This window comes from Eschrichtius robustus, chromosome 11 (genome assembly GCF_028021215.1).
Source record: "Eschrichtius robustus isolate mEscRob2 chromosome 11, mEscRob2.pri, whole genome shotgun sequence".
NCBI lineage: Eukaryota > Metazoa > Chordata > Mammalia > Artiodactyla > Eschrichtiidae > Eschrichtius > Eschrichtius robustus.
In genome coordinates, this window is record NC_090834.1 from 59,932,716 (window position 1) to 59,960,161 (window position 27,446).

The 27,446-nt window shown below is 47.4% G+C and overlaps 1 protein-coding gene across 1 annotated transcript in view; it reads left to right on the plus strand.

Annotated features, from left to right (window-relative positions):
• MAP6 (microtubule associated protein 6) overlaps window positions 1–27,446 on the plus strand; it is an 85,452-nt gene that overhangs the window by 38,209 nt on the left and 19,797 nt on the right. The window contains exons 2-3 of the mRNA XM_068556294.1: window positions 18,729–18,942; window positions 21,044–21,240. Coding sequence (XP_068412395.1) covers window positions 18,729–18,942; window positions 21,044–21,240 — 411 coding nt within the window. The remainder of the gene's footprint in view (window positions 1–18,728; window positions 18,943–21,043; window positions 21,241–27,446) is intronic.

Below are 27,446 nucleotides of genomic sequence, written 5' to 3' on the forward strand. Positions count from 1 at the left end.
CAGCTCCTGTTTCCTCATCTGTGAAACGAGAACGATAACAAGAGCGCTAGCCCCATAGGTCCTCTGTGACCTATGAGAGAACGCACACAATGAACTTCCTACAATCCCTGGCACTGAGAAGGTTCTCTGTGATGTGAGCTGCCTGCACTGCCATCACCATTATCATGATCAATCTCAAAGCAAATCAATCTCTAAGTGGGAAAATTCCTCATTTTCATGTCCTTTTGTGGCCAACCCTCCCTCCTCTTACTGTTTGGCCGGACCGTACACACACACACACACACACACACACACACACACACACACACACACACACATAGGAACACAAATGGGACATGCAGGCATGGCCACATGTGCAGAGTAGTGGCTGTTTGCGGTGTCTCAGTTCCTGACCCCCTTTGATGCTGGCTCTCCTGCAGAAGCACCCTAGGTGCCCTGTCCCCCACCACCCCTGACTTGTGTCTCTCTTACACTGTCCCTCACTAATTAAGTGGTGGGCCTGTGTGAGGCCATCCGCTGCTGGATTGTCAGCCATCTCTCTCCCACGATCCCTGGGACTCCACTAATGGCCCCGGAGTTTCCTGCAGCAGAAAGACAGGGCTCATCCCATTGCTGGGAAATCACACGCAGGAGCCTCTGTGTTAAATGATTATAAGCGTGGAGATGATTTTTGAATCTCATGCAGTGATGCTCTGCATACTTTTCCTTCTGCTTTTAGTTGTTTCTTTTTAGGTTTTACATAGCCTGGTTTTGCTCCCAAAAAAAGACAAGTACTAATAGGATAATGGCCTGTTTCCAACTTGTGATGCATTTCTCCTGTCACCTGTCACAATAAGACTTCATCCGTCACCCCCTAAGAGTGATTAGAGCCCTGCTGTGGCCTCCCAGCCCCTGTGTTTCTTGGTTACAGCACCTCTCATACCACAGGTCTCAAGGCTGCTTATCTTTCTCCTCTGCCCTCACTCGACGGGGAGCGCCTTATTCTCTCTCCCCAGGGGCTGACACGGTGCCTGGCCCCCAGGCTCTCTGAGGCCTTAGACACTCACTTTACCTCTCTGAGCGTCCTGTCCTCACCCTTAAAATGGAAGGTAATCACGTCCATCTGAAAAGGTAGTTCTGAGGATTAAATGAGTACAAAGCATCTGGCACACCGCAGGCCCTCAACAGAGGAAAACCATCTTACAACTGCTGTAGGCACTAAGTGGGAAATTCAATAATCTGTTAGCAGAGTTGACACTAAGTTTGTAATGCTGTCATCATTAACTAAAACGTACCTGAATCTACAGCTTCAGTCCCTCCATATCCCCAACCCCTCATTGTCCCCAGGTGGCCTGAGTCACCCCACCAAAGTACCTCCCAGGCCACATCATCACATCACTCCCCGGCTCCCAAGTCTCTAGTGACTCCTGCTGCCTCCAGAGTCAAGTCCAAGTCCAGTACGTGTTCCCACCTCACCTCTCCACCTTCTTTGCCTCCACTGCCCCTCATGTAATCCTCTGCTGTAAAATAAGGTGAGAGTCTCCAGGTGCCTGTCTGGCTCTGCTGTTCTGTGATTCTCATGCAGTTGTGTTCACCCAACAAGCCTTTTCTGAGTGTCTGCTCTGTGCCTGGTCCTGGGCTCAGCTCTGGGGACACAGCTCCTTCCCTCAAGAACCTCCAGTTAGAGGAGGATGCAGGCTTGTCGAGAGACGAAGGCAGCAGAGAGGATGTGCTGTGGGGCTGGGGTGGGAGTCCTCTGCCTGCCTGGGGATTTAGGTGAGAGCGTGTTTTTGTGAAGCACGTGGCTCACTGTGGGCCTGACACATCCCTTCTCTTCTCTCCCCCTCAGTCGCCGGCCTGATAACCTGCTCAGTGTGTCAGATAGAGAAGGCAGGGCACTGATCTGAAGGAGGCTGCCTATGAAATATTAATTGCTTCCCCCAAAGACTAGGTGTTCTGAAGGGCTTTGCTTGCCCAGCTGGAAGCTTGTGACCTTACCAGCTAGAACCTACCCTTCCAGGCTGCTGGGGGAGGGTGCTGCTAAGACGGCTCTGTGCGTAGACAATGTCCATGAGTTTATGGACGGGATCTCCTTCCTATCAACAGCCCTGGAAAGCTCAGAGGGGGAAAGGATTGCAGGAATTTCAATGCTTCTTCCAGAAATGTCAGTGCCTCCCCTTCTCTGAAAACCCCTACTCACCTTCTGAACCCCCTCAGATTCCTCTGTGGGACCTTCAGCTCCAGAGCACTTGCCCTCCTCAGGCCCTGCCATTCACCTTTGCTTTCTTGTGTTGGTGGGGCTTCTGCCCCATGGGGCAGAAAGTTCCTGAAAGGCAAGTTCATACTTCACCTTACTCAGGGATGCTTCATGCGTGCCTATTGAACAGAGAGCTAGCAGAGGCTCAGAGGCATGAAACAGGACTTGAAATATTGTTTGGGGGCCTGCTGTGTGCGAGGTGCTGGGTTCAATCACGTTTGCTGACCAGGATGTGGCCAGGGGTCAGGCAGGATCTAGTCCCAGCCCAACACGTGCCCGTCTCAGGAATGCAGACCTTTTCCTGACCTCTTTTGGGGCCTGTATTTGAGTTGCATCTTGACACAGCGGTTTCCCCAGTCAAAAGGGGGAAGAAAAAAATTCCAGGTAAGGACAGGCCTGCGTAACACACAGAGTAATGGGAGTGTTTCAGGTTTCACGGGGCAGCTTATGGAGTTGAAATGTGGAGCTGAACAGACCTGGGCTCAAATCTGGCCCTGACTGACAGACACACCCCAAGTAAATTGTTGCCCCAATCTGAGACTCAGGGAACCTGCAGCCTTAAGGGCTGCACTGATGGTTGAAGAGCGAACGTGTAAATTCCTCCTGCCCCTGGAACAGAGAGGAAGAAGGATGTAATGCAGCCCTAGCCCTTCTCTGGCCCCTTAGCAAACAGCCTCTGAAGGCGCCTGCCACACCAAATCACTGTCACGCTGGTCCCTGACCCAGGCAAGCGACAAACAAGACTTGAGTTCTACACTGCAGCTTCATGAAGCAATTCTCGACCCCAGTGTTGAGGAAGCCCCTCCAGATTGTGTGGCCTGAAACAGGCTCACGTTTTCTCAGACTCTGATGCCTCTGAGATGTCTCTTGCTTCCTCGGACCTAGCAGGCTGCTGAAAGACTCCTGCAAGTAAATTTACCGTGTAAAAAGAAAGAATGATATTGAAGCCATAAAGTTTAGTCTGCCTGGGTAAATGAAGTCCTTAATTTACTCACCCGACTGCCCACCCCTTTCCTGCCAGGCTGCTCTTTCCCTGATACATCCCAGAGTTCCCCTGACCTCAGACAAGATGGAGCGTAGGCAGTCAAAGGCAGAATTTAAGGGGTACCGCTTCCAACGAATCATTAGCAACAAGAAACACACTGACATTAAATGCACGAAAAATGGCATCATGGAGATCACTTATTTAATTTTGTTAGGCTAAATATTATTTAATAATTTCTGAGATTTAGCTGTGCTCCAGCACTGTCAGACTTGGAATGCATTCGTATTTCCAAACAGAGGAGTGATTTGCAGCCTTCACATATGATAATCCAGAGTTTGTGATACTTGAAAAAAATACTTTCTTGTCCAGTTGTCTCTTTATGGCAAGTTCTAGAAATGGAATTGCTAGATCAAAGGATAGCAATTTTAAAGGCCTCATTCACTAATTCACAAATTCAACAAATACTTATGTTGTTCCAGACCCTCTGCTGGGCCCTGCAGTTACTGTAGTGCCCTGCTGCACTAGGCCAGGCTACACTTTCCCCACATCCTTGACAATAGTGGGTACTGTGATTCTTTCTCTGTTTTGGCAGTCTACATGAAAATAGTAATATATTCCCAATGGCTTAAGATTTAAAGGTAAAAAATAAATACATAAAGAAGAAACTATAGGTAAATATTTATATGATTACGGCATAGAGAAGGGTTTTTAAAGGTTTTTAACCTCAAGAGTAAAAGGATAAAGGAAAAGACTGCTAGAATAGGCCATGTGCAAATTTAAAGCTTATATGTGGACGCAGCCACAAGTGAGGAAGTCACGCTGACTCTTGTCCCTCCTCAGGCCTTAAGTACACAGCTTTCCAGTGATTCTCAGGGGACTGCTGTGGAACACTGGGGTCTCTCATCATGCGCTTGTCCAAACACCCTGAGGCCCCGAGCAGCAGGGCTCTAGTCCAAACAGGGGACCATGGTAGGTCACTGTTATGTAAACCGGGATTTGCATAGACATACATAGAGCCATAGAGAGGTAGGCAAAAGACAAGCTGGGAAACACAGTGGCAAAGAAATATTGTGTCTTATTTTTATCTCTAATACTTATAGAGATTCATACCAATTAATAGGAAAAAGAATAGTAGACAACTAATTGTAACTGCTACGTGTTACTTTTACAATTAAAAAAGTAAAGACAAGGGTGTTTATCTACGTGTTCAGCAACACTGACTGGGCGAATGATCAAACGTTCCAGCCTCCAAACCAGGCACCTGGGACACAGAGAGGGCTTGGAAGCCCTGGCTGTCCTCCCGGGCCTCCTAGGTGGGCTTGGAAACAACCAAGAATGCAGTGTGAGCAACCAGACAAAGAAGCTGGTACAGGGAAGTCTCAGGGCACTAAAGGAGGCAGGGATCAGCTCCCTGCAAGGGGAGGGATGTCAGGAAAGAAGACAAGACAGCTGGATGTTTTAACAGCTTTATTGAGGTATAGTTTACATAACATAAAATTAACCCCTTTTAAGTACAGTTTGACGAGATTTAGTAAATTTATTCATCGGGGCAACCATCCCTGAAAGATGGTATTAGAATATTGTCATCTGTCCCGCTCATTTACAATCAATCCTCCCTCCCACTCCCAGGCCTAGGCAACCACTGATCTTTCTGTTTCTATAATTTGCCTTTTCTATCAGTTTCATATAAACAAAATCATATATGTCATAGCTTCTGTCTGGCTATTTCATTTAGCATGATACTTTTGAGATTCACCCATGTTAGTTCATTCCTTATTATTGCTGAGTGTTATTCCGTTGTGTGGATTTACCATTTTCTTCATTCATTTATTGGTTGATGAATATTTGGGTTGTTTCTAGCTTTTTGGCTACCATGAATAATACTGTTATTAACATTTGTGTATCAATTGTTTGTAGATGTATATTTTCATTTCTCCTTGGTACTTAGGAATAGAATTGCTGAGGCATGTTGTAAGTGTACGGTTAATTTAAAAACAATTTTTTTTCCAAAGTAGCTGTACCATTTTACATTCCCATCAGCAATGTATGAGAGATCCAGTTGCTCCACGTTCTTGCCAACATTTAGTGTAGTCAGTGATCTTTATTTTAGCCATTTTAGTGAGTGTGGTGGTATTTCACTGTGGTTTTAATTTGTATTTCCCTTCAAAATGTGGTGTTGACCATCTTTTCATGTACTTATTTGCCATTTGTATATCTTCTTTAGTAAAGTGTCTATCAGTAGTTTTCCCATTTTAAAATTGGGTTGATTGTCTTTTATTATTGAGTTTTAAGAGATCCTTATATATTCTGGATACAAATTTTTAATCAGATATATGTTTTGCAAATATTTTCTTTTAGACTATGATTTGTCTTTTCCTTGCCTTAATGGTATCTTTTGAAGACTAAAAATGTTATTTTTGATGAATTGAATTTATCATTTTTTAAATTTTATTGTTTTTGCCTTCTGTGTCATATCTGAGAAATCTTGGCCTACTCCAAGGTCACAAAGATTTTCTTCCATGTCTTCTTTATGAAGTTGTATCATTTTCAGGTTTACATTTAGTTTAGGTCTATAGTTCATTTCTAATTAATTTTTGTGTGTAGTGTAAAGTAATGGTTGAGATTACTTTTCTTTCCATATGGATATCCAGTTTTCCCAGCACCATTTGTTGAAAAGACTATCCTTTCCTCCATTGAATTACCTTAGCACCTTGGTCAAAAATAAATTGACCATATATGTGAGCAATGGTATGATGGTAAATGTTTAACAACTAACTCTCTGGGGAAAAGAAGGGGCTTAATTTGTAGTGTTGGCCAATTTCCTGGTATGAATACTCTTACATGGCTCATTTCAAGCTACCAATAGTTTAACAATCAGCTCACCAAATTCCTGAAAATTTGACAGTCAGCTCTGTAAGCCAGGATAGGCCAGCTTCAACACACTACTGTATACAAAGATCAATTTCTGAACTCTCTATTTTGTTCATAGATCTATGTGTCTACTTTTATGCCAGTAACATACTTGATTACTATAGCTTCATAACAAGTTTTGAAATAAGGAAATATAAATACTCAGACTTTGTTTCTCTTTCTCAAAAAATTTGTATCAATTCTAGACCTCCTGTATTTCTATATAAATTTTAAAATCAGCTTGTCATTTTCTACAAAAAGTCATGCTGAGATCTTGATAATATTTGCTTTCAAATTTATAGATCAATTTCTAGATTTGCCATCTTAGCAATATTAAATCCTCCAATTTATGAACATTGTATATGACTTCATTTGTTTAGGTCTTCAATTTCTCTCAGCAATATTATGTAGTTTTCAGTGTTCAGGCATTGCACTTCTTTTGTTAAACTTATTCCACAGCATTTTATTCTTTCTGATGCTGTTGTGAATGGATTTTTAAATTTTTTATTTTCTTGTTGTCTGAGACTAGTCTATAGAAATATAATTAATTTTTGTATATTCATTGTGTATCCAGTAACCTTGCTAAACTCACTCATTTGTTCTAGAACTTTTTGTAGATTCCTGACGATTTTCTAAATGCAAGATCATGTTATATGCAAATAATGACAGTTTTACTCTCCTTTTCTAATCTGTATGCCTTTAATTTATTTATCTTGCTTTATTATACTGGCTATGGCCTCCACTACAATGTTGAATACAAGTGATAACAGTGGACATCCTTGCCTTATTCCTGATCTTAAGGGGAAAGCATTAAGTCTTTCACCATAGAGTATGATGGTAGTTGTAGGGTTTTTGTAGATGTCCTCTATTAGGTTGAGGAAGTTCCCTTCTATTCCTAGTTTACTGAGTTTTTTTAACCATGAAAAGGTATTAGATTTTGTCCAACATTTTTTCTGTATCTATTAAGATGATCATATGGTTTCTGTTCTTTATTCTATGAAAATGGCATATTACATTAATTTTTTTTTTTTTTTTTTTTTTGTATCTTAAACCAAGCTTGCATTCCTAGGATAAACATCACTTGTTAAACCGTCTTATATGTTGCTGGATTTGATTTGCTAATCTTTTGTTAAGGGTTTTAATATCTATATTCATGAGTAATATTGGCCTGTAGTTTTCTTAAAATGTGTTTGACTGGCTTGGTATCAGGGTAATACGTGATTTTACCCATCTTAAAATGAGTTAGGAAGTGTTCTCTCGTCCTCTGTTTTGAAAAGAGATTGTTAGGCTGGGTGTTTATTTTTTCCTTAATGTTTGATAGAATTCAACAATGTGAATTTTAATTCTAATGCTTGATAGAAGATCACCAGGGGCTGGATTTTCTTTGTGGAAAGATTTCAAATGACTAATTCAGTTTCTTTACTTGATATACATTTATTCAGATTTTCTATTTCTTTTTTGAGTCAGCTTTTGTGATTTGCATCTTTCTAAGAATTTGTCCATTTCATCTATATTGTCAAGTTTAATGACATGAAGTTGTTCCTAGTATTTCCTTGTAATGGAGCTACACTTTAAAGAGTAAATTAGCATAGGTCTCAAGAAGTCATAAAATGATATTATCTTCAGCACCAGCTTTATTTGTTAAAAAAATATTTATCAAGTCCCTCCTATACACAGAGCAAAGAATGAGGAAACCTGGATTTATTGAGCACTTCACTGTATGTATCATACAATGTCCTTGGCACTTTTTATAGATCATCTCATAGGAGTGTCCTCCCAGAATTCTAGGTTTACCCAGAAGGAGGCAGCACTCTTTCCCCCCTTTCAGGGCAACTCTCAGGGTTCCCATTCCCTGTCTTAGGAACCACCTTTCTTCAAGTAATGGACACAGATCCTTGGGGACCCAACCATCCAGAAGGGAGCAGCCTCAACCAGATAACTATGGTCTTGTAGCGCAACAATCCCTGCATTCCTGCGAATAATAAACGCAGACAATAATGCGAAAGTGGGGGTTGGCAAGCAAGGAAGGGGAACTGTAATTTTCTTATAACCTCTCATCTAGCTCTTACTCGTTTCTACGTGAGGTGTATTTGTATGTGCACTTACTTTATCTACCACGTTCCCCCACTCTTATCCTCCACCTCTGCCAACTGTACGTTTCTTATTTTGGACCCTTTTTCTTCCCGACAGTTCCTAGCGTAGTGCCTGCTAGATACTGAAACCTAAGTTAATTTGTGTAGAATCAAACTGACTCCTACTTTGAGCAGTTTTCATTTTTAACTATCTGTACTCATAATTCATATATATCATACTCATATATATCGTGCACATGGCTTTCTCTGTGTGAGGCACTGTTTCCCAGGTGCACGGGGGCCTGTGAGCCCCATGCAGCCCGTGACAGACTGAGACAGCAGTTACCTGCAGAATGAGCCATTTACCTAATGAGGGGAACCCATGTCCTGACACTTGTCATTGCCAACTGATGCCCATGCTAGATCTTTCCGTGGAAGGGAAAGGAGGATTCTTTTCCTCTCATTCTCCGTTCACATTAGATAAGCTTCGAACTTTATATACTGACAATTTTTTTGCCCACTGTGTGCTTTCCTCGTTTCAAAAAAATCTCACACATGGTGTGCATGTGTTTATTGGGTTTTAATGGATAAGAAGAGCAATCCTAAATGATTAGAATGTTGGCATTCTCTATAAGATTCCCTTTCACACAAAAGAAGCTGCAAGATGCATGCAGTACATACACACGCATAGATCATAAAGCTCCTTTCTTGACCCAGTCATCTCTGGCGGGAAGAAGCAATCATCCACTCCCCCTAGAAGGAGAGAGAAGCCTCTCTAAGCCCCCTGCACCCCACCAGGCTCAGGGATGTTCTTTTCTTTTTAATCTACAAATCCTACTTCCTTTAACCAACTCCTGACAATAGCTTGGCAACCGACAGCATTCACTGACTGCTTCCACCTGAGTTCAAGAAGGAGCCTGCTTCCCTTCTTCTAGAACACTTTAATATAACAAGTGTGGACACGATTTTTGAACAAAGACAATGTTTCCATGGCAACATAAATTACTGATGAAAATCTACACGAAGGTTTTAAACCATTAAGATTTAAAAGTGTGGTTTTCTTCCTTCATAAAGCAGTTGAGGAATGTTGTTGAAAATTTCGTTGTCAAGAGAATTGGGAAAGAAGTATCTTTCCCAAGGACTTAGACACATAATAAATATATCTGGGGCTTATGGGCAGAGAAGTAGAATTTATATATGATTGTAGTTGGCAATAATCTATTATTCTAAGACTCCACTTCTGTCAAGAGGTGATTTGTACTAATTAACACATGTAGATATTCTTCACAGCAGTAAAATTGTCCTTCTATACTTCTGTTTCATTGTTTCTTGTAAACGTCAGGCTTTTCCAAATGAGAAATGAAGGACCAGCCTCTATTCTCTTCTTTTACAACACCGTCTCTCCAAGGCCAAACCCTCTCTGCATTCTCCTGATGCCTCCCCCCTTCCTCTTCTGGGACCTGGCTTCATCAATCACCCAGCTCTCGCCTGTCTTCAGTCTCTCCCTCTGTAACTGCTCTTTCAATATCTCCCCTTGAGTCACTGCAAGAAAATGTGCTTAAGTGGGACAAGGCCTTAAGGAGTGAACATCTGCTTATAGTGGGCCCTCAGTATTGGAGATTCAATTAATCAGGCATTCATTGAACACTACTTTGTTCAAGTCTAACGTGAAATGCATTCAGAAATGAACCTGCCACTGGAAGCTTCTGTCCAAATTTTGTCCACATTGGGCACCAAACTGTTGACTGCAGTGGCCAGAAAAAACAAGAGTTGGACAGATATTTGATGTCTGTGTAATTGTTTAGACCTTCCCACTAACTGCAAGGTCAGTGAGGCTGCAGCAGCATCTGGCTTCCACACTGCATTTCCAGCTTCGTGACTGCAATGAAGAAGACGTTCAGTCATTCTTCTTGAGCACGTGACTCTGTAATGAAAACCAAACACATTATGATACAGTTATCCACCATAGACTTGGTAATTCTGATGTTCAGGTCTTCTGCAACTAATACGTTCTCATTTAGCCCCACGTCAATCCTGTGAAACAGGCCTTGAGCAAATCCTTTCCAAATGAGCTCACTGAAGTTCAGAGCAAGTGAGGGACTGACTGGAGGGTTAGAGCCAAGATGGCACCCAGGTTTATTTTATTCCAGAGCCTGTGTTCTTGCCAGGGAACCACCGTCTCTCTTCTGGCCCAGGTTCTATGCTTGTTCCCACCTCCCTGCCCTCGGCCTGTGCTTCCCTGAGCCCTGGCATGTGCTGTGTGCGCTGAGGCATCATTTTCTCCTGTGAGGGCCTGAGTTTCTTTGTTTCTGCTTGTGACCAGGCCCCCAGGCACGTATTTCTTAACCAGCTTTGCTGCATAGGAGGCTTTGCTACCTCTAGTGAAGGCTGCAAAATGTTCCCGCTCAGGTCCTTACAACCCGAGGATGACCGTCTCTATTCACTTGATGCCACAGCTCTGCTGGGAACTTGAACTTCCTGGGCTCTGCTCACACCAGTGCTCTCTGCCTTGCTGACCTGAACCCTGGGTTTTTAAAACTCCTTTCAATGGGAAGAATAATTTCTGATTGGGGTCTGTATTAGAATTTATTGCTATGTAACAGATTACTCCAAAATTTAGCAGCTTAAGCCAACAAACGTTAATGATCTCAGACAGCTTCTGAGGGTCAGAAATCCAGGAACAGCTTAGCTGGGGAGTTCTAGCTCAGGGTCTCTCGTGAGGTCCCCTGAACGCTTGCTTGGGGCTGAGGGTCCACTTCCAGGACGGCTCACTCATATGGCTTTTAGCAGGAGGCTCGTTTCCTTGCCACATGGACCTCTCCATAGGGGCTATTTGAGTGTCCTCGTGACGTGACAGCATGCTGTCCCCAGGCTGAGTGATCTAAGAGAGGGAGAGCAAGGAGGAGGCTACAATGGCTTTGTGGTGCAGTCTCGGGAGCTACATACCATCACTTCCACCGTATTCTGTTTGTTGGAAGCAAGTCACTGAGTCCAATCACATTCAAGGGGCGGGGAATTAAACTCCACCTAAGGGAAGAATGTCAAGGAATTTGTGGACATACTGTGAGAAGTGGTATATATGCCATGAGATGCTCGTGTAGCAACTTGATGCCCCCTCCCTGGCTGGGCAGCCCAGGGACTTCCTGTTTAGCTGTTCACAGGAGTGAGGCGGAGGCTGCATTCTGAATCCCTCTCCAGGGCACAGTGAGGAGTACACAGATGCAGAAAGCCAGTCCTGACCTTCAACAAGGGCACAGCCTGGGAGGGAAGGAAGATATTTACACAGGTGGCCTAGGACAAGCTGGAGGACAGTGAGTGCTACCAAGAGATGAAGGTCAGAGGAGGAAGGCCTGATTCAGCAGTGGGCCTGGGGACTCCCTGGAGGGGAGAGCACTGGATCCTGGCACGGTAGGTCATGTAATGCTTCAGCAACTGGAGGCGTGGAGGGAATAGCGTGCCAGGAAGGGGAACAGCACAGCAGGAAAGTGCAGCCTGTGTCTGGGGAAGGGCAGTGTGGAGTCCTTCTGGGCAGAGTCGGTGATGGTACCTGTGGCACAGTGTCGTTGTGAGGACAGCATAAGACAGCGCAGTCAAAGAGCCTGGCACACAGAAAACACTCACTCAGTGATGATGTGGACGACTGATGAAGACAGAGAAGTGAGGCTGGAATGGTCACTTGGGGCCAAGTCACAGGGCTCTGCCTATCATCCTAAGGAATCGTGACATGTGGCAACTAGAAGGGACCTTCGCTGGGACTTGGTCCTTTAGGACACTGGGAACTGCTAAGGTGTTCCCATAGGGGAGAGTGTGCTCACAGCCGAGCAGATTTATCCTGCAGCATGTCTTGGGTGGGTCCAAGTGAGGAGATGGGGACCAGGATCCTGATGCCGTGGTCCAGGGAGAGGAGGTGTTGAGGGCCCAGGTGAGGTGGGCACAGGGGCTGGACAGGAGGAGGTGAAGGTAGAGCATTTGTTGACTCCTTTAAAAACTCTGCCTGGTCAGCACAATCCAAAAGCTCTACTTCAGCAGCTGCTCTAAGCGTGACTATGCTGTGATTTGAAGGTCCCGAGGGAGCAGCCCAGGAACATCTTGTCCACCAAGTCCCCACACACCGAGACGGCTCACACCGGGCCTGGCTCCGCCATCCCTGGCTGGGGCCCGGGGGCCGACCCAGGCTCCCCTCCATAGGTTTCCCCAGCACACAGGGGCCAACAGCGGAGTCCTGTAAGGAGTCCTTATGCCCGGACCTGAACATAGCAGTGGAGCCACTTCTCTGTGCAGTTGACTCACCCACAGAGGGACATCATAGTCCCAAACCCATTCTCTGCCCCTGCAGGGATTATTAGGACATCAGTGATGCCCTAAGCCTCAAGTGATGGGGTCCATCTAGGGGACAGTGGGGCCTTGGCAATGTGGTTGGATCATCCTATCCCCGTGACTTCCTTACATCCCGATACAGGAGAAGCCTTGGCATGAGGAACATCTCTGGGAGGCCAGCGCAGCAGCCTGCAGACGTGGATCCTCCCAGTTTGCCCAGAGCCTCACTGTGGTGTGTACCAGACAGGCTGAAGGGCAGTGCTTTTTTGTGTTTGCTGCCAGGATCCAGAGTCGCTATGAGCTTGAGGTGGGTTACTCACCCACCCCCAAGTGTGGAGAAGCGGACAGAACAAGGCCTTTGAGTCAGGCAGACTTCGGTCCAGTAACTGCCTCACCATGTACTGGCTTGTACTGGCTTGGCTTGGTGTCCCTTCACCTCTCCGTGCTCAGTTCCTCACACACAGCATGGGGTGAATAACAATGACCACACAGGGTGTTCAAAGGCTAAAGTAGGGTTAGATTCTTAAAGGGCTCAGCCTTTTAACAAGTAGGTGCTGGGCAAGTTTTTGTTAAGTTTTCCTCTCCTTCCCTGTCCTGATTCTCCGTGCTCCCGCTGCCCGCAGCCAGCCCCTTTCCCACCTGAGGCAGCTTCACTCAGCAGGGGCGCTAGGTGCCTCCTGTCAATCTAGGGAGGATGGATTCTGTGGACGCTTGGGTGACTTGGCATGTTTACTTTCATAAGGGAAACTCTTCCCAACAAGGACTTCAGACTTGCGGCTCATGGGTTTTAGGGGGGTGGTTTAAGCAATAATAGAAGCCCCACGTGTGAGCAGCCTTCCATGCTTGAGCAGCCTTCACAAGTCTCTGTAGTAGAACAGAACCCTTGATTTTCTTTGATTCTCCAAATGTTTCTTGGATGTTTTGCTCTATGCTATTCAGGGCGGCAGGGAAACACAGATAAACAGAGCTCAGTTCCTGGTGAAAAGGGCCTCTGGCTAAGGCAGGAGACAAGTTTGTGAGACCATCATCATTTCAGCATGATGGGCACCGGATAGAAGCATAAGATGTTCTCTTGCCTCCAAGGAGCAAGCGCTGCACCATCTGGGCAGGCAGGAAGGGCTCAGGAGGAGGGCCAGTTGCTGACCAGAAAGGAAATCAAATAACAGCTGTTTCTAGTAAATGCCTACTGAATGCCAAACCCTTCAATCCTGAGAGGAATGTAGGAAAGATATGGAGTGTGGCTCTGAATGATGGCCCAGGGGGAGGGAAGGGCCCTGGCGGGCAGGTGGGGACTGAGGTCCTCGCCCAGCCAGGCCCCTAACCTGTAGTCTGACACAGGGTAAGTTAAAGGATATCCCTCTGCAGCCACGCAAATGAGATTGGACTTGAAGGAGAGTTCTGTCATGAATTTTCTGTTATATATCTTATCCCTCGAGAGAGACAAACGGACTCATGAAAGAATTAAAGAATGTGAAACTGCTAGGTAACCACAAAGTTGGATAGTACAGTAGGGGGTCCAGGAGCCAAGAACTGGGAGACTTTGGGCTGAGTAATCCAGGAGGGCTTCCTGGAAGAGGAGAGCCCTGAGCTGGGCCTTGAAGAATAACTAAAATTGGGACAGTCTGAGAGGAGGAGGACACCGTCAGTGGAGGAATAGGAATAGAGCTGCCTCGCTCAGAAGTGTTCAGCAGCTCCCCAGGCCTCCCACTAGCATCCAGGCATGGCATTCCAGGCTCTGTACAGCCTGCTCCTAGCTCCTGCCCACCCGGTCACCTTGCCATCCCTCCAAGAGCCCCACCCTCCAGCTCCCTGAGCAGTTCAGCTGCTCTGTGAACCTGCCCCAAATACCTCACCGCTGCCTGATTCCCCCCACCCACTTCTCTATCTGCATCCTTCAGTGCCGCCTTCCCCACTTCACCCCTCAGAATAAAGCATCCTTTCCCCTCTATCCTTCTGAGCTCTGTCCCATTTGCTTCATTCTGCCTTTTCTTAGGGTCACACATGGACAGACCCTGACTCACTAAACTGTAGAGACCTCAACCTTGGCTTCCTCCTCTCTGTGGGCCACATGCCATGGCCATGGCTGGAGTTTGGCAAATGCCAAACAAATGAATGAATGAATGATCAAGCTGAAATCTGATTGCACAGAAAGGGGAGTTGATGGTTACAGGGGACCATGAACTCATGGCAAAAGGAACTGGACATGGCTGACCTGAGAGTGTGGTCCATACTGCTCTGGGAGGAGCATCTCAGGGCTGGGGAGCTCAGGTATTCTCTGTCCAGTCTGTGTCGTATAAACCCTCCACAGCATTGCAGACAGCAGGCCAGAGCTTGCACAAGCACCTCCGGTGAGGGCCGCCAGCACGCTGCAGCCCCAGCACGTTGTCCGAGTGCAGTGGGAAGGATGTGGGCTGTGGAGCCTGACTGACCTGGGCTGAGAATCAGCTCTGCTCTTTGCCAGCTGTGTGGCCTTATGCAAGCCGCTTAACCTCTCTGAGCCTTGGTGACCCTCTTTCATAAAAGGGAAATAATACTGCTTCCTTTCAAAGTTGTTGTAAGGATTATAGAGAATATACAAAACAAAAACAACCTTCCAGCTTATGAGAGGTGACTAATGAATGGTACATAATTTTTTTATGACATATGATTAATTGTTCCATGTGGCTGGGGAAGGTTTTGTGGAGAGTTCAAAGAAAGTTCTAGGTAATAGAATTTGGGTTTAAACCTAACAGCCTGTTATCAGTACAGTGAACTTATTATGGGACTCATTAACACATCCCACGTGAAGATGATGTACCAAAGTTGTTCAAGACCAGGGTGACCAAACTGTCCCCACAAGGACACGTCCCATGGAAAATGCTCACAGAGAGACACTTGCCAGCCCACAGGGGCTGCTGCAGAGAGAGAGAGAAAGCTGCAGAAGCTGGCCTGGGAGAAATGACCCAGAATCAGTGCTTAGGGCCAGTGTATACCTATCTCAGCCCTCATTCTGCAAGCAGGCAGGCAGGCAGGGGTGGGAGCAGAGAATCCAGGTTTCTGCCATCGTATTTTGGGAGGCAGGTTGTTACTGCTTTGGCTACTGGGAGATGCAGGCCAAGTATCAGGGCCTGAGGGTGGGAGGAAGGAAGGGAGTCCTGGCGCCTCAGGCAGGTAATGTGGCCCGAGCCCCAGAGGCAACCCAGGCCAGCACTGGGTCTGTGTGTAGAGCCAAAATGGCTCAGAAGTCGGGTCATGGTAACTGGTTGAGGCTACAGAGGCGAAGCCGGGGGCGGGGGGTGGGGGGGAGGAGGGGAGGAGAGGATCAAAAAGCAGCCTTGAAGCCGAGTGGGTGGCTGCCATTAACAGAATCAGGAGGGTCTCAACCCTCCTCCCAAACCCCCTCTCTTCCCAGGTTCCCCGGCTCAGGGGATAGTGTCCCCACCCACAAACCCAAATATCTCTCCAAGCCTGGCCTCCCTCAGCTCAGCCATGTTCGAGTCCCACCCATTTCCCTCGACTCAGTGCCGTGTTCCGTCCCCACTGCCACGATCCTGGTTCAGGCCTCCGCTTTCCTCCCGGCTCACTGCACATCCCCTCTGGCCTCCCACTCCACCCCTCCCCCTCTGTCCCCATTCACACTGCTACCGAAGTTCTCTTCCCCAGGAAGAATCTGGCCCCATGCATCCATGGCAACTCCTTGTTACACTCCAGACCATCCCCTTGGCGTGGCTGGCAGGACCTGCATGACCTACCCAGCCTCTCCCGTCCTTCCCCACCAAGCTTCAACCCAGCCGCCCGAGCTGCCCGCAGGTCCTCCTGGGGGGCCGGGCCTCTCGTGAGCCTCTTTGTATGCCCCTCATTCTGCCTGGAAACCCGCCCTGCCACGTTCGGCCAGCTCCCTGTCAACCTCCGTGACTCCTTCCAGAATCCACCCCCAACTCCCGGGCTGGTGCAGGAGCTCCTCCCCTGTGCTTCCCACTCCCTCCTCCTTCATGGAGCCTATCTTATTGCCCTGAAGTAAACTCCAGTCCCTCCCTCTCCCACGCCTTGAGTTCAGTCCTGCCAGGCAGACCTTAAGCACTCAGTAAATGTTTTATAAACGAATGAATAAATGAATGAATGAATGAGTGCAATGGAGCAGTCAGGGAATCCAAGAAGAGAAGACAACTTGGCAGGGGAGACAAGATGATTTGGTTCTAGGGATGCTGAGTTTGAGTTGGTGGGACATTTAGAAGGAGGTCCAACTGCACTGGAAAGGCAAGTCTAAAGCTTCGGGAGGATCTCTTAAGAAACTGTGGTCAGTCTGCTCACACGTGAGCCAGTGCCCCTCAGAAGCTCAAATGACCAGGATATGGCTTAGTGTTACCAAACCAGCTTTATCAACTCAGAGACCCTCAGAGCCTGAAGGACATTATAAGGACATTGTCTGGTCAATTCTTTTTTTGACAGATGAGGAAACTAAGGCTCAGAGAGGGGAGAGGCCTGCTTAGCATCTACCTAGAGGCAGAGCTAGGGCTAGAATTCGTGTGTCTCCTTGGCAGCCTGAGCTCTCTCTACCGTCCCCTATGGCCTGTTGTTTGTGGTACTCATGTCTGAGCCGTGAAGGAGGGAGTTACCATGAGGATGAGAGAGGGTGCTGGAGAGCCTAACTCCACAGATATTCGTACACTGGCTCTTCCTTTCCCACAGCACAGCTTCTCATGGCCCCAAATGAGGGAAGACCTGATAAAGACCTCAGAGCCACAAAGCTTATGTATTGAATGTCTTGCACTCAACAAACAGGATGGACCCTGTGGCCTACATCAGCAGCGACATTTATTTTACCCTGTTTTGAACACTGTCACCATCTACTCTCCAGTCCTGTAACAGATCAGATATGGCTGATTAGAAACCAGGAGAGAGATTGCTATGAACAAGCAAACTGGCACACTGACTCAAAAAACACCAAATAGGGATCATTTAGGGTAAGGACCAATAGCCATTCACACCAAACCCACCAAGACTCTCTTACACATCATGTATCCCAACACAAGTCCCCATGGTGACATCCGGTTGTGTTCAGTACATTTTGCTTATTTATGATCTGCAGGCATTTAGACATTTCATAAGGATTTTCATCTAAAGTGATTGAGATTGTTAAGGTTCAGGTAGCACAAGAAGCAAGCCCTCTGCTATTGAAGAGAAGTATTAACTTTAAAGATTCAGGGTTACAAAGCATCTTCATCATGACAAAGGAAGGAACAGAACTGGCATTTTTTTTTTTTTGATGGTTTTTTTTTTGGTAGAGTTCTTTTTTTTTTAACATCTTTATCGGAGTATATTTGCTTTACAGTGGTGTGTTAGTTTCTGCTGTATAACAAAGTGAATCAGCTATACATATACATATATCCCCCTATCTCCTCCCTCTTGCGTCTCCCTCCCACCCTCCCTATTCCACCCCTCTAGGTGGTCACAAAACACCGAGCTGATCTCCCTGTGCTATGCAGCTGCTTCCCACTAGCTATCTATTTTACATTTGGTAGTGTATATATGTCCATGCTACTCTCTCACTTCGTCCCAGCTTACCGTTCCCCCTCCCCGTGTCCTCAAGTCCATTCTCTGTCTGTGTCTTTATTCCTGTCCTGCCCCTAGGTTCTTCAGAACCTTTTTTTTTTTTTTTAGATTGCATATATATGTGTTAGCATACGGTATTGGTTTTTCTCTTTCTGACTTACTTCACCCTGTATGACAGTCTCTAGGTCCATCCACCTCACTACAAATAACTCAATCAGAACTGGCACTTTTTCGTTTGGCCACAACGTACCAGGCACAACGTCCAACACATTGTCTCATTTAACAGTCACAGCTCTCTAACCTCACACACAGCAGCATTCGGTCATACGTGTTGAACTCATAAATGACTGAATGGGTTGAGTTTTTTCAGCCTCATTTTAGGTATTGTGAAAATGAGGCCTAAAGATGAGAACTGCCTGTCCATGGTCACACAGTGGGAGCTGGGAGCCCGCGCTCTTTCTCTGAAGTGCTCCTGCTGTTGTCACAACCTGCCTTGACCGGGCAGGAAGGAACACTTACCCTTACGCAGGAGGAGAGAGTGAGTTCACGCTTCAGCCACACATCAGTCAGCACGACAAGCACTAACTGAGAACCTGCTGTGCTTGCCGCCCTGTGCGAGAGCACTGCTTCTGGATACAGGATGTATCGTATCACTTAGGCTTTCTTTGATTTGCAGGAATGAATTCAGAGCATGGACTGACATCAAGCCTGTGAAACCCATAAAAGCCAAGCCCCAGTACAAGCCACCAGACGATAAGATGGCTCATGAGACCAGCTACAGCTCCCAGTTCAAAGGGGAGGCCAATAAGCCAACCCCAGCTGACAATAAGTTCATTGATCGCAGAAGAATACGCAGCCTCTACAGTGAGCCCTTCAAGGAACCGCCAAAGGTGAGACTGAACTTCTGGGGACCCATCAGCACTGTCCGGCATGGAGGGGTTAACTGCAGCAGAGATTGGGGGGCGGGGAAGGGGGTACTGCCAACTCTGGCCCCGCCCCCAAGGGCTTCTTTAAAGCCCCTCCTTTCCTTCACAGCACACAGAGACAGAGGGGCTTCTTACCCGGGACCTTTGCTAAATTCAAAGTGAATTTTTAAAGGAACATTACCTAAAATGAAAACAGCTTAAAGACTGGTAGGTTTCCAGAGAACTAGCTTCTGATTTTGAGAAACCCCCGCCCAAAAATGGCAGAAAATCTCACATGAGCCCTAAATCCCCTTGTCTTAAAATAACTGTGCTTTTGCCCCTGAAGTGCTGACCCAGCCTTGGAGGTTTCCTTGCCTGACTCCTTTCCCACCCGGCCCCTGCCTCATCCTCAGCTCCAATCACTGGACACTTCTTGACCTCCCAAATCCCTAAAAATCACCTGCCTTTTGTTATCCTTTCCCTCCAGCCAGCAACAATCCTCAGTCTATCACAATACACCTGTCACATCAGCTTCAAGATGTGTTCCAAGTAATTTGGTACTATAATAAACAGTTTGTGAATGATTTTCATTTCTAAGTAAGTTACAATGGATTCAGGGATTTTCCAATGACAACAGAGCTTTGCCTTATTTGCATCGCAATATGCATTCATGAGAGGGAGAATCATGTTGGAGACTCCGCTGCTGGGGCAGGAATCATACATGCCATAGCTTATTCTATGATGTCAAGCCATACGGAATTGTGCAAATATCAGCTCTCCTCTCTATAATAGCAGTAAAAGTCTGAAAACCTAAGAGCCTTTGCTCTGCTTTGCCTTAAAGTCTTGCAGTCAAGTGGAGTCTCCTCTTTGGCCCAGGACTGGTTTACAGGTAAGGCAACTACCCAACCCAGTTTGCCTGGACTACTCCAGATGAAGCATTGAAAATTCCATATTCCATGAAAGCCCTCAGTCCTGGGCAAACCAGGACGATCGGTTACCTTATTTACAGGTCAGGGGTGACTGAAAACCCTTAGACTTCATTGAGTGGATGACCCAGCCTGTGAGGCCCAACATCATCTCTGCCCACCTTCCACAGATGAAGTAGGACCCAGGACATGGGGTTGACTTTGGACAAAAGAAGATTCAAGTAGAGGAGGGAGGGAAGATTGGGGAAAGTGAATCCAGAGGTGGGTGGGAGGAGGGTGGCATATTGAGGGATCATACCCAGTGGCCCAGAGTTCTTGAGAAAGAGAAGGAAAGACCATCTTCCAGGAATGAGGGGGCAGAACTAGCAGGAGGTAGCTTGGGGAGAGTGAAGTGGGCTTGAACAGCAGCTCTGGGGAAGTCCGTGTGGGGAGCCACCAGAGGGGAGGAGGGGATGGCTGGACAGTGCTGAAGGCCTCACTGGTCGAGACTGCCCGCCCAAGCCTCTCAGTGAGGACGTTTGTCCACAGGAGCTCAGAAGCAGGAAAGGCCGGCTCCTGCTGTGGTAGTAAACCGCCCAGAATCTCAGTGTCTTCCATCAGCAAAGGTTTATTTCTTACCAGTATGGGTCCACCGTGGGTGGGCTGCAGCTCTCTTCGTCGGCACCTCTTCCGTCTGGAATTCAGGGTGAGGAGTAGCCTCTCTGTGGCAGAGGAAAGGGGCACATTGGGAAGCACAGGCTGTGACTCTTGATCTTCTGTCTGGAGGTGACCCGTCACCTCTGCTCACATTTCATTGCCTAAAGCCACTCACGTGCCTGCCTGAGTTGAGCAGGATGGTGAGGTACAGCCCTCCCGCAGGGAGGGGCAGCAGGGAGCGCCTCACAAAACACAGCCCACCTGGCGTGGCCCGGGGCGAGGGCTGGCAGCGGGGGCCAGTGTGGCCAGCGAGAGGGCGGCCGGAACGGCTGAGCGGGGGCTTCAGAGGGGAGACGCCGGATGGCCTAGCGTCACTGAAGAGGCTTTACATGCCATGCTCCTCAGAGTCCTGTGCTGTTAACTGTTATCCTTTCACTAATCACGTCTTCTCTCTAAATTCGCCCTCCTACTCCCTCCCCTTCTGTGTTTCTGTTCGCCGTCTGTCTGTCTGTCTCTCCGTGCAGGTGGAGAAACCTAGTCTCCAGAGTTCCAAACCAAAAAAGACCTCCGCGAGCCATAAGCCCCTGAGGAAGGCCAAAGACAAGCAGGTGGTGTTGGGCCGGGCCACCAAGAAAAAGAGCGCCGAGGGCGCCAGCGCTGCCCCGCCTGCTGACAAGGAGCAGAGCGCAGAGATGAACAATAAGCTGGCTGAGGCTAAAGAGTAATGCACTGCACTTCCCTTGCTTCTTCTCTCCTTTTTCTTTTTTCTTTTTCACTAACCAACAAAAAAGGCCACAAAATTGATTAGAGGCTTCCCATCTGCCTGGGTCCTGAGTGTCCTAGGAGCTCTTTGGTTTCTTTGAACAGACGGATCCTGTTTCAGAGACTGGGCGGCCTGCCTCCCGTGCAGTTCTAGACCAGGTCTGCACCACGGGCCCCTGGACCAGCCAGAGCCTGTGTGCAGGGCGGTGCCTCCTGGCGGGGGAGAATATACCCGCCGAGGGAGGCCCGGGGACCATAGGGGAACCGTCCTGGCGGTGCTTAGACATGAATGTAGGGCGTCCTCCTCCTGTTCCTCCCCAGGGTCTGTGCCAGTGGTCAATTTTGAACTTTAGGTAAAAGTGTTCTTTTCCAAAATTCATGCGCTCTAGAAGCTTGACCTGGGCTTCGGCAATTGACAAAATTTGTGGAAATATTTAACAAGCAAACAAAAAAATTCTGGCCTTCGTGTCAATAAAATGAGTTGTGTCTGTTAAGTTTAAGTAATTTTTTCATAGACTCTTCTGTTAGAAACACGTGACTGCATTTAGTTTCCTATCAGTGGGCTTTAAATTGTATACCAAGTAAATGACGCGCCACTGATGACCAAAACTAGGCCAGGGCAAAAGGGTTAGGTGCTGTAGGTACACTCCAGACATCATAGGAAGATGACAAAAATGAGAAGATTGTTTTCCTGTTAACTCTCCGCCTATCCAGTGCTGTGGATTTTGCAAAGTGACTGGTTACAGAGAAACCAGGAAGAAGGTTCAAGGTGTAAGGATAGTGTATTTAGAATGTGGCTTTCTGGCTTCTGAGAAACACACAGCAGGAAGCAGATGTAGTGGCCACTGTGACAATGTTTACTGTTCCTGCCTGGACTCTTCTTGCTCTGTTCCTCGGAGAGGACAGGAGATGCTGAACTTCAGGTTATGGGAAATTTCTATGACTTAGCCTAAGACGAGGAAAGTTCCCTGCTGTGTGATTAGCAAGCATTTTTGACCTCATTTCTGAATAAAAGCAGCTCTCCCTGTATTGTGTGTCTCGTGTCTGTGTGGCCAAAGCTGCCAGTGGCAGCAGTGCCACCTTAGTTGTGCTAGAGTTGTGTTGTAGGCATTAGCCAGGGAGTTGTGGAAAGACCCCACGTACCTACCAGAAAAATTACGTTTGCAAACCCCGTGGTGGTGGCGTGTAGGTTGCTCAGTACTCTTTATTGCTCATGTCCCCAGGGTGCTTCCTGTCGCCGGCATTCTGAAATCGCTGGGCTGTTATGTGACACCAGCCTCTGCTCAGGCGTACTTTTCTTTTGTAATAAAAGTGGTAATGAGTGAAGTCCTCACAGTTCCCTACCTCGAAAGTCCCGTTAGGTCCTTCAAGTTGGAGGAAATAGAGCCTCCACAAGCTCTCTCATCTTCTGACCGTTCAGGCAGCAAAATCCCCATTTACACCATTTTATTTTGTCACCTTTGGGCTGATTGAGAAGTCTCTTGCAAATTAATTGAGCCTGTGCTATGCAGGCCCTATTTCCTAAGAGGACAGAACCTGCAGAAATGAAGCGCTTGGCCAGCCCTTTCTGCCATCTTCCTTTCTGTCCCAGGGAAGGAACTGTGAGGAAGAAGTACCGAGGAAGGTAGAAAACGTTAGTGAGTTTCAGTGTTTATGAATCACAGATTTTGATGCCTAGCTGGAAAGGGCTAGAGTAGATCTCGGTACTGATTCAGGTATTTGCTAGCTGATCTTAACAATAATCTCATGCTGAGAGCTCGGTCAGCATGACCTTAACTTTGTCCAGAGACTCTGCCAACGTATGTTCGTTCTCTTGAGATCTGGCATTCGTCAGACATGTTGATGTTAGCCACGATTTGGATTTCTCCGTAGAATAGTCATCTATTTTTTGCACATCAACTAAATCAAACTTTACGACGCACAGGGGACCATTCACTCAACATTCGCTTATTGGATGCCTGTGTGCCCGACACGGGGCCAGCCGTGGTGGGTAGTGTGTATAAATGTCTCCACCACAGCACAACCAGGATACGTAGGACTTCACCCCTGTGTCTGATTCAAGTTTGTGTTGCCCAAATTGTAGAGTTTCCCACCCACCTTGTGGCCCCAGGCACTGAGTTTCTTCCCTGCCCCATCTGACACTTTAGATCACCTATAGGATGTCTTTTCAGGCCTTTAGTCTCCCCATCTTTTTAGTGCCTCCAACTGAGAAAACCCTGTTGGTAGTTCGCTTTGACTCTTGAATGTGTCACTTCACTGGCAAGAAACCTCCTTTGATTTCTACTGTTTACAAATAAAACTCAGCCGGTCTCGTTCTGCATCCCAAATGCGCTGACTGGAACTGATTTCAGTTTCACAAGCAGTGTTTTAGTGTTGCCTTCCTGAAGGTGGCCAAGCTTCAAATGCCTGTTCGCCCCATTTTTGTACACTTCCCTGTGGTTCCCTGAACTCCCCTGACAAAAGAGCTAGGACTGAAGCTTTCTCACCTTCTGCTTCACTCACCTGCAAAGATGATCCCTAAAGCTGTGCGTTGGGTCCTTAAAGCTTTTTGTTATCCGCTGGTGCTCCCATTATGCCTTTGCCTCTCTCAAGGCAGACCGGAAGCGTCTAATTACGATTTTGTGGCCTGGGTTTTGTTGCGTACCACAGATTGTCTATGTATGTGTAGCGCACACCTCTCTTGGTGCTATTTCATTCCTGCTGTTAGTAAGAAAATGACAAAAATATTCATGTATAGCCAATTGATTGTGACGTGCTTGTGGTCTGTGCTTGCTCAGAAAAACAAACAAACAGTTTTTCCAATTATAAATAAATGCTAAAGACGAACACCACTTTCTTGATCTTATTTCCTTGGTAAGGCCCAGCTGAGTAGGTGAAGGAACCAACTTTTGCCATCTGAGCCGCTCTCCACGAGCTGAGCTGCGCCCTGCAGTTTCTCTGGGGTTCTCCATAACGCAGCTTGACTCTTTTAGATACTTGCCTCTCAGATACTAATTGCAAGCAGTCAGAGCTAAGTGTTGGGAAAGGCGACGATGGACCAGGAGACCCAGTGGCCAACAAGGTAGTGTAACGATCTGATCCCATGTTGCTGGGGGTGAGTGGCCAGCACCACCTCGCCTCAGCGGGAGGCCGGCCCCCGACCTCCACCCTCTTCCCGTCAACCCGCAGGACTGTCTGTTCTGGTTTTTCTCCTCCCAAGAGATGGCAGAGATGCCTTCACTTATTTAATCTGGTCACTGTGGAGGCTCCACGCTCAGGGGCTGGCTCGCTGTGTGGGTGATGGCGTGACAGTCGGGTGTGCGCCTAACACGGGGGTGTGGAAGCCGCCGTAAGAGAGTCCATACAAGGTAACGACAGGCCAGGGAGCTGGGAGCTCAGATGGAGGACAGGATTCTTCCCACCGGGAGTGGGGAATCTGTAGTCTTCATGGGGGGGGGAACCTTGGAGAGTGGGTGGCACGTGGGTATGTGGGGCACGCAGGGGCAGGCCTACAGGCAGGAGAGCAGAAGGGTGGGCACCTCAGAGCCAGGGCCGAGGGTGCCCACTTTGATATCCTTCTGCTGGAATGGGAGACAAAAGATTCTATACTTTGGGATCCCGCTTCCTTTTGCCAGTGCATGTTGATTGAATACCTCTCATGTGCCAGGCATTGTGCCTGGAACAGAGAACCAGGATGGCTGAGACCGCACCTCCAGTCACAGTGAAACATGAAGAAGGAGTCTGTTCTAGCAGATTCTGTGGGTCAGGGAGGACCTCGGTGGATGGGCAGGTGGCGACCAAGTGAACAGAGCCGGGGGGCGGCGGCCAGTCATGCCAGGCAGAGGGGCTGCAGGAGCAGAGATGTGGGAGCCCAATGCCAGGTGAGCTCAGTCCTTGGGAGGGTCAGGGTGCCGTGGACGTCCTGGTGCCGTCGGTGGGGGGGGTCACTAACCAGGGTCTCCATTCACACCCCCAGCTGTACCCCACCTGCGCATGCTCCTGCCATCGTGCTTCTCACCCTCACCCTCAAGCCGGGCACCAGCCACAGGTCCTCTCTCGCTCTAGGCTAGGAGCTCTAGGCTGGGACTCATTCTGTTGCTGGTTCTCAAAATCTGGGCTTTGAGTAGGAGCCGTGGTAGGAATAATCAAGGATCATGTATGTGGAAAAAAACACTATATATTTGTTTTCCAGATGAACAGAAAGCATTCCACCCACCTGCCTGCTTTTGTATGAGGCAAAAAATGCAAAATACTGTCCAATAATAAAACATACATAAAAGTATATTATTTAGCTCTCTTTTGATCAGTTAAGAATTGTTTGATCAAAACTAGGGACTGAGAGAGATGAAAAGACAGGAGAGGTAGAAAGAGAGGCAAAGAGAGAAGACACACAGAAAACACACATGTATGAAGACACTGAGAATAACCCAGGAGAAGGTGAGACGCACTCAGAATCGAAGGGCAAGAATGGGCAGCGGAGAAGCAGGAAGGTGGGAACCACCCAGTGGTCAGGCTCACCCGGAGCCTCAGCCTCGCGTCCGCTGTGCTCCCTGATGCTGCCCAAGCCCAGGAGGCAAATCTCCACCCATTACTATCATCACGTCCCTGAAACAGCAAACGAAGTTAAAACCAGCTTCTAGTTTTAAGATAGGTCCCCACTGCTACATTCGTTATAAGCGTAGTTTAATCCCTCCTTAGAGTTTGTGTTCTTAGTGAAGTTCTTCCCTCATTTTTTTTTTTTTTCCACTAGGGTTTAAGAATGCACAGCCTGCTTCCCATAGATTCAGGGAGTGTCAAGTGCACGCCCTCTGTGTGCGGACTCCCTCTACGTGTCATCATGGTTTCAAGGCCCTCTCCCTGCTAAAATGCTTAGAGCAGTTTACATTTTCAGGACCTCAGGTATAAAAAGTTTCTTTCAGGATGTAGACCGTGGACCATCTACAGTTAAGGGGAGACCCTACAGCAGCCCCACCTGAGGCCAACAGGGCAGGGACAGCCGAGCCGAGACAGGAGAGGCAGCTGTTTCAAACCAATGGAACCAACGTGCAGAACCCGGCACGTGATCCAAAGCTCTCCATCCCACTGCCACTGATGCATCGACCCTCATGACACCTAGACCACCCTAGAATAGCTCTAATAACAGAGTTGCCATCCTTACATATTTTCTTCCTTAGCATGTGAGTACGGGTTAACAGTGGCGGTGCCCTTAGGCCTTTACCAGGTTCGTGGATGGAAGTCGGTGGCAGCTATGCCAGTCTGTGTCTTTCACTAAACACAGACTGTCCTCCTATGGAAATGGGGACACTAATACCCACCTCATATGAGAGGAGTGAGGATGAAGTGACTTGATGGCTATAGGGAACCCATAGTGGACACTAAATAGAGCTCATTGCAGGCCCCTCTGCCTTCCCTGTACAGTACTTGAAAGGTCTGTGTTCTCTGTCTTTCTGATAGTTACTCTGACAATATATGAAGCTGATTGAGGCAAACACTGATCAAGAAGAACACTTTTAAAGAATCCCAGCCACTGAATTACCTTGAGTCCACAAACCTAAGCAATAATATTCTAAGAATTTATAACTACCGATTGCTTACGAAGCCTTTCCTTCTGTGCAGTCCCACTGAGCCCTCCTGATGTAGTGGAACAGGGTTTGCACCAGGTGACAGACAGGAGAGGGAAGCTCAGAGAGGAGGGTGTCTGCCAGCTCCACCTGGGCTGCTTCTCCCCTTCACCCAAGGGAGGGGGCCGGCCTGAAGGGAGTCAGGTTTCAGACAAGTTGGACTCCTAAGCTATATCCTCACCTCGAGGTGCCCTGTCTGCTTGGGCAAACTGCAGGCTAACCTAGGATCCCCTTTAAATCTTGGGAACCAGATAGAAATGAGGGGAAGTAAGAGTTCGGTCAGGTTTTCACACACAACTGGCTCAAACATCCTGAATGAATTGACTGATTGTCTCAGCCAAATATATAGGTTTTCTCTTTTGGGTGCTAAATTAACTGACTGGGTTATTGAATACAGAATGATCCAGCTGTTTTCATTCATAAGAAATATACTTGGTACTAGAGATACCAAGATAAAACAGGTGCCCAAACCTGACACTGGAGGTGTTGGATCAGAGACCGCCATCTTGTGCATTTTATTTCAAACAGTGGAACCGAGCTTAACTCTCTGTCCCTTGTCCTCATA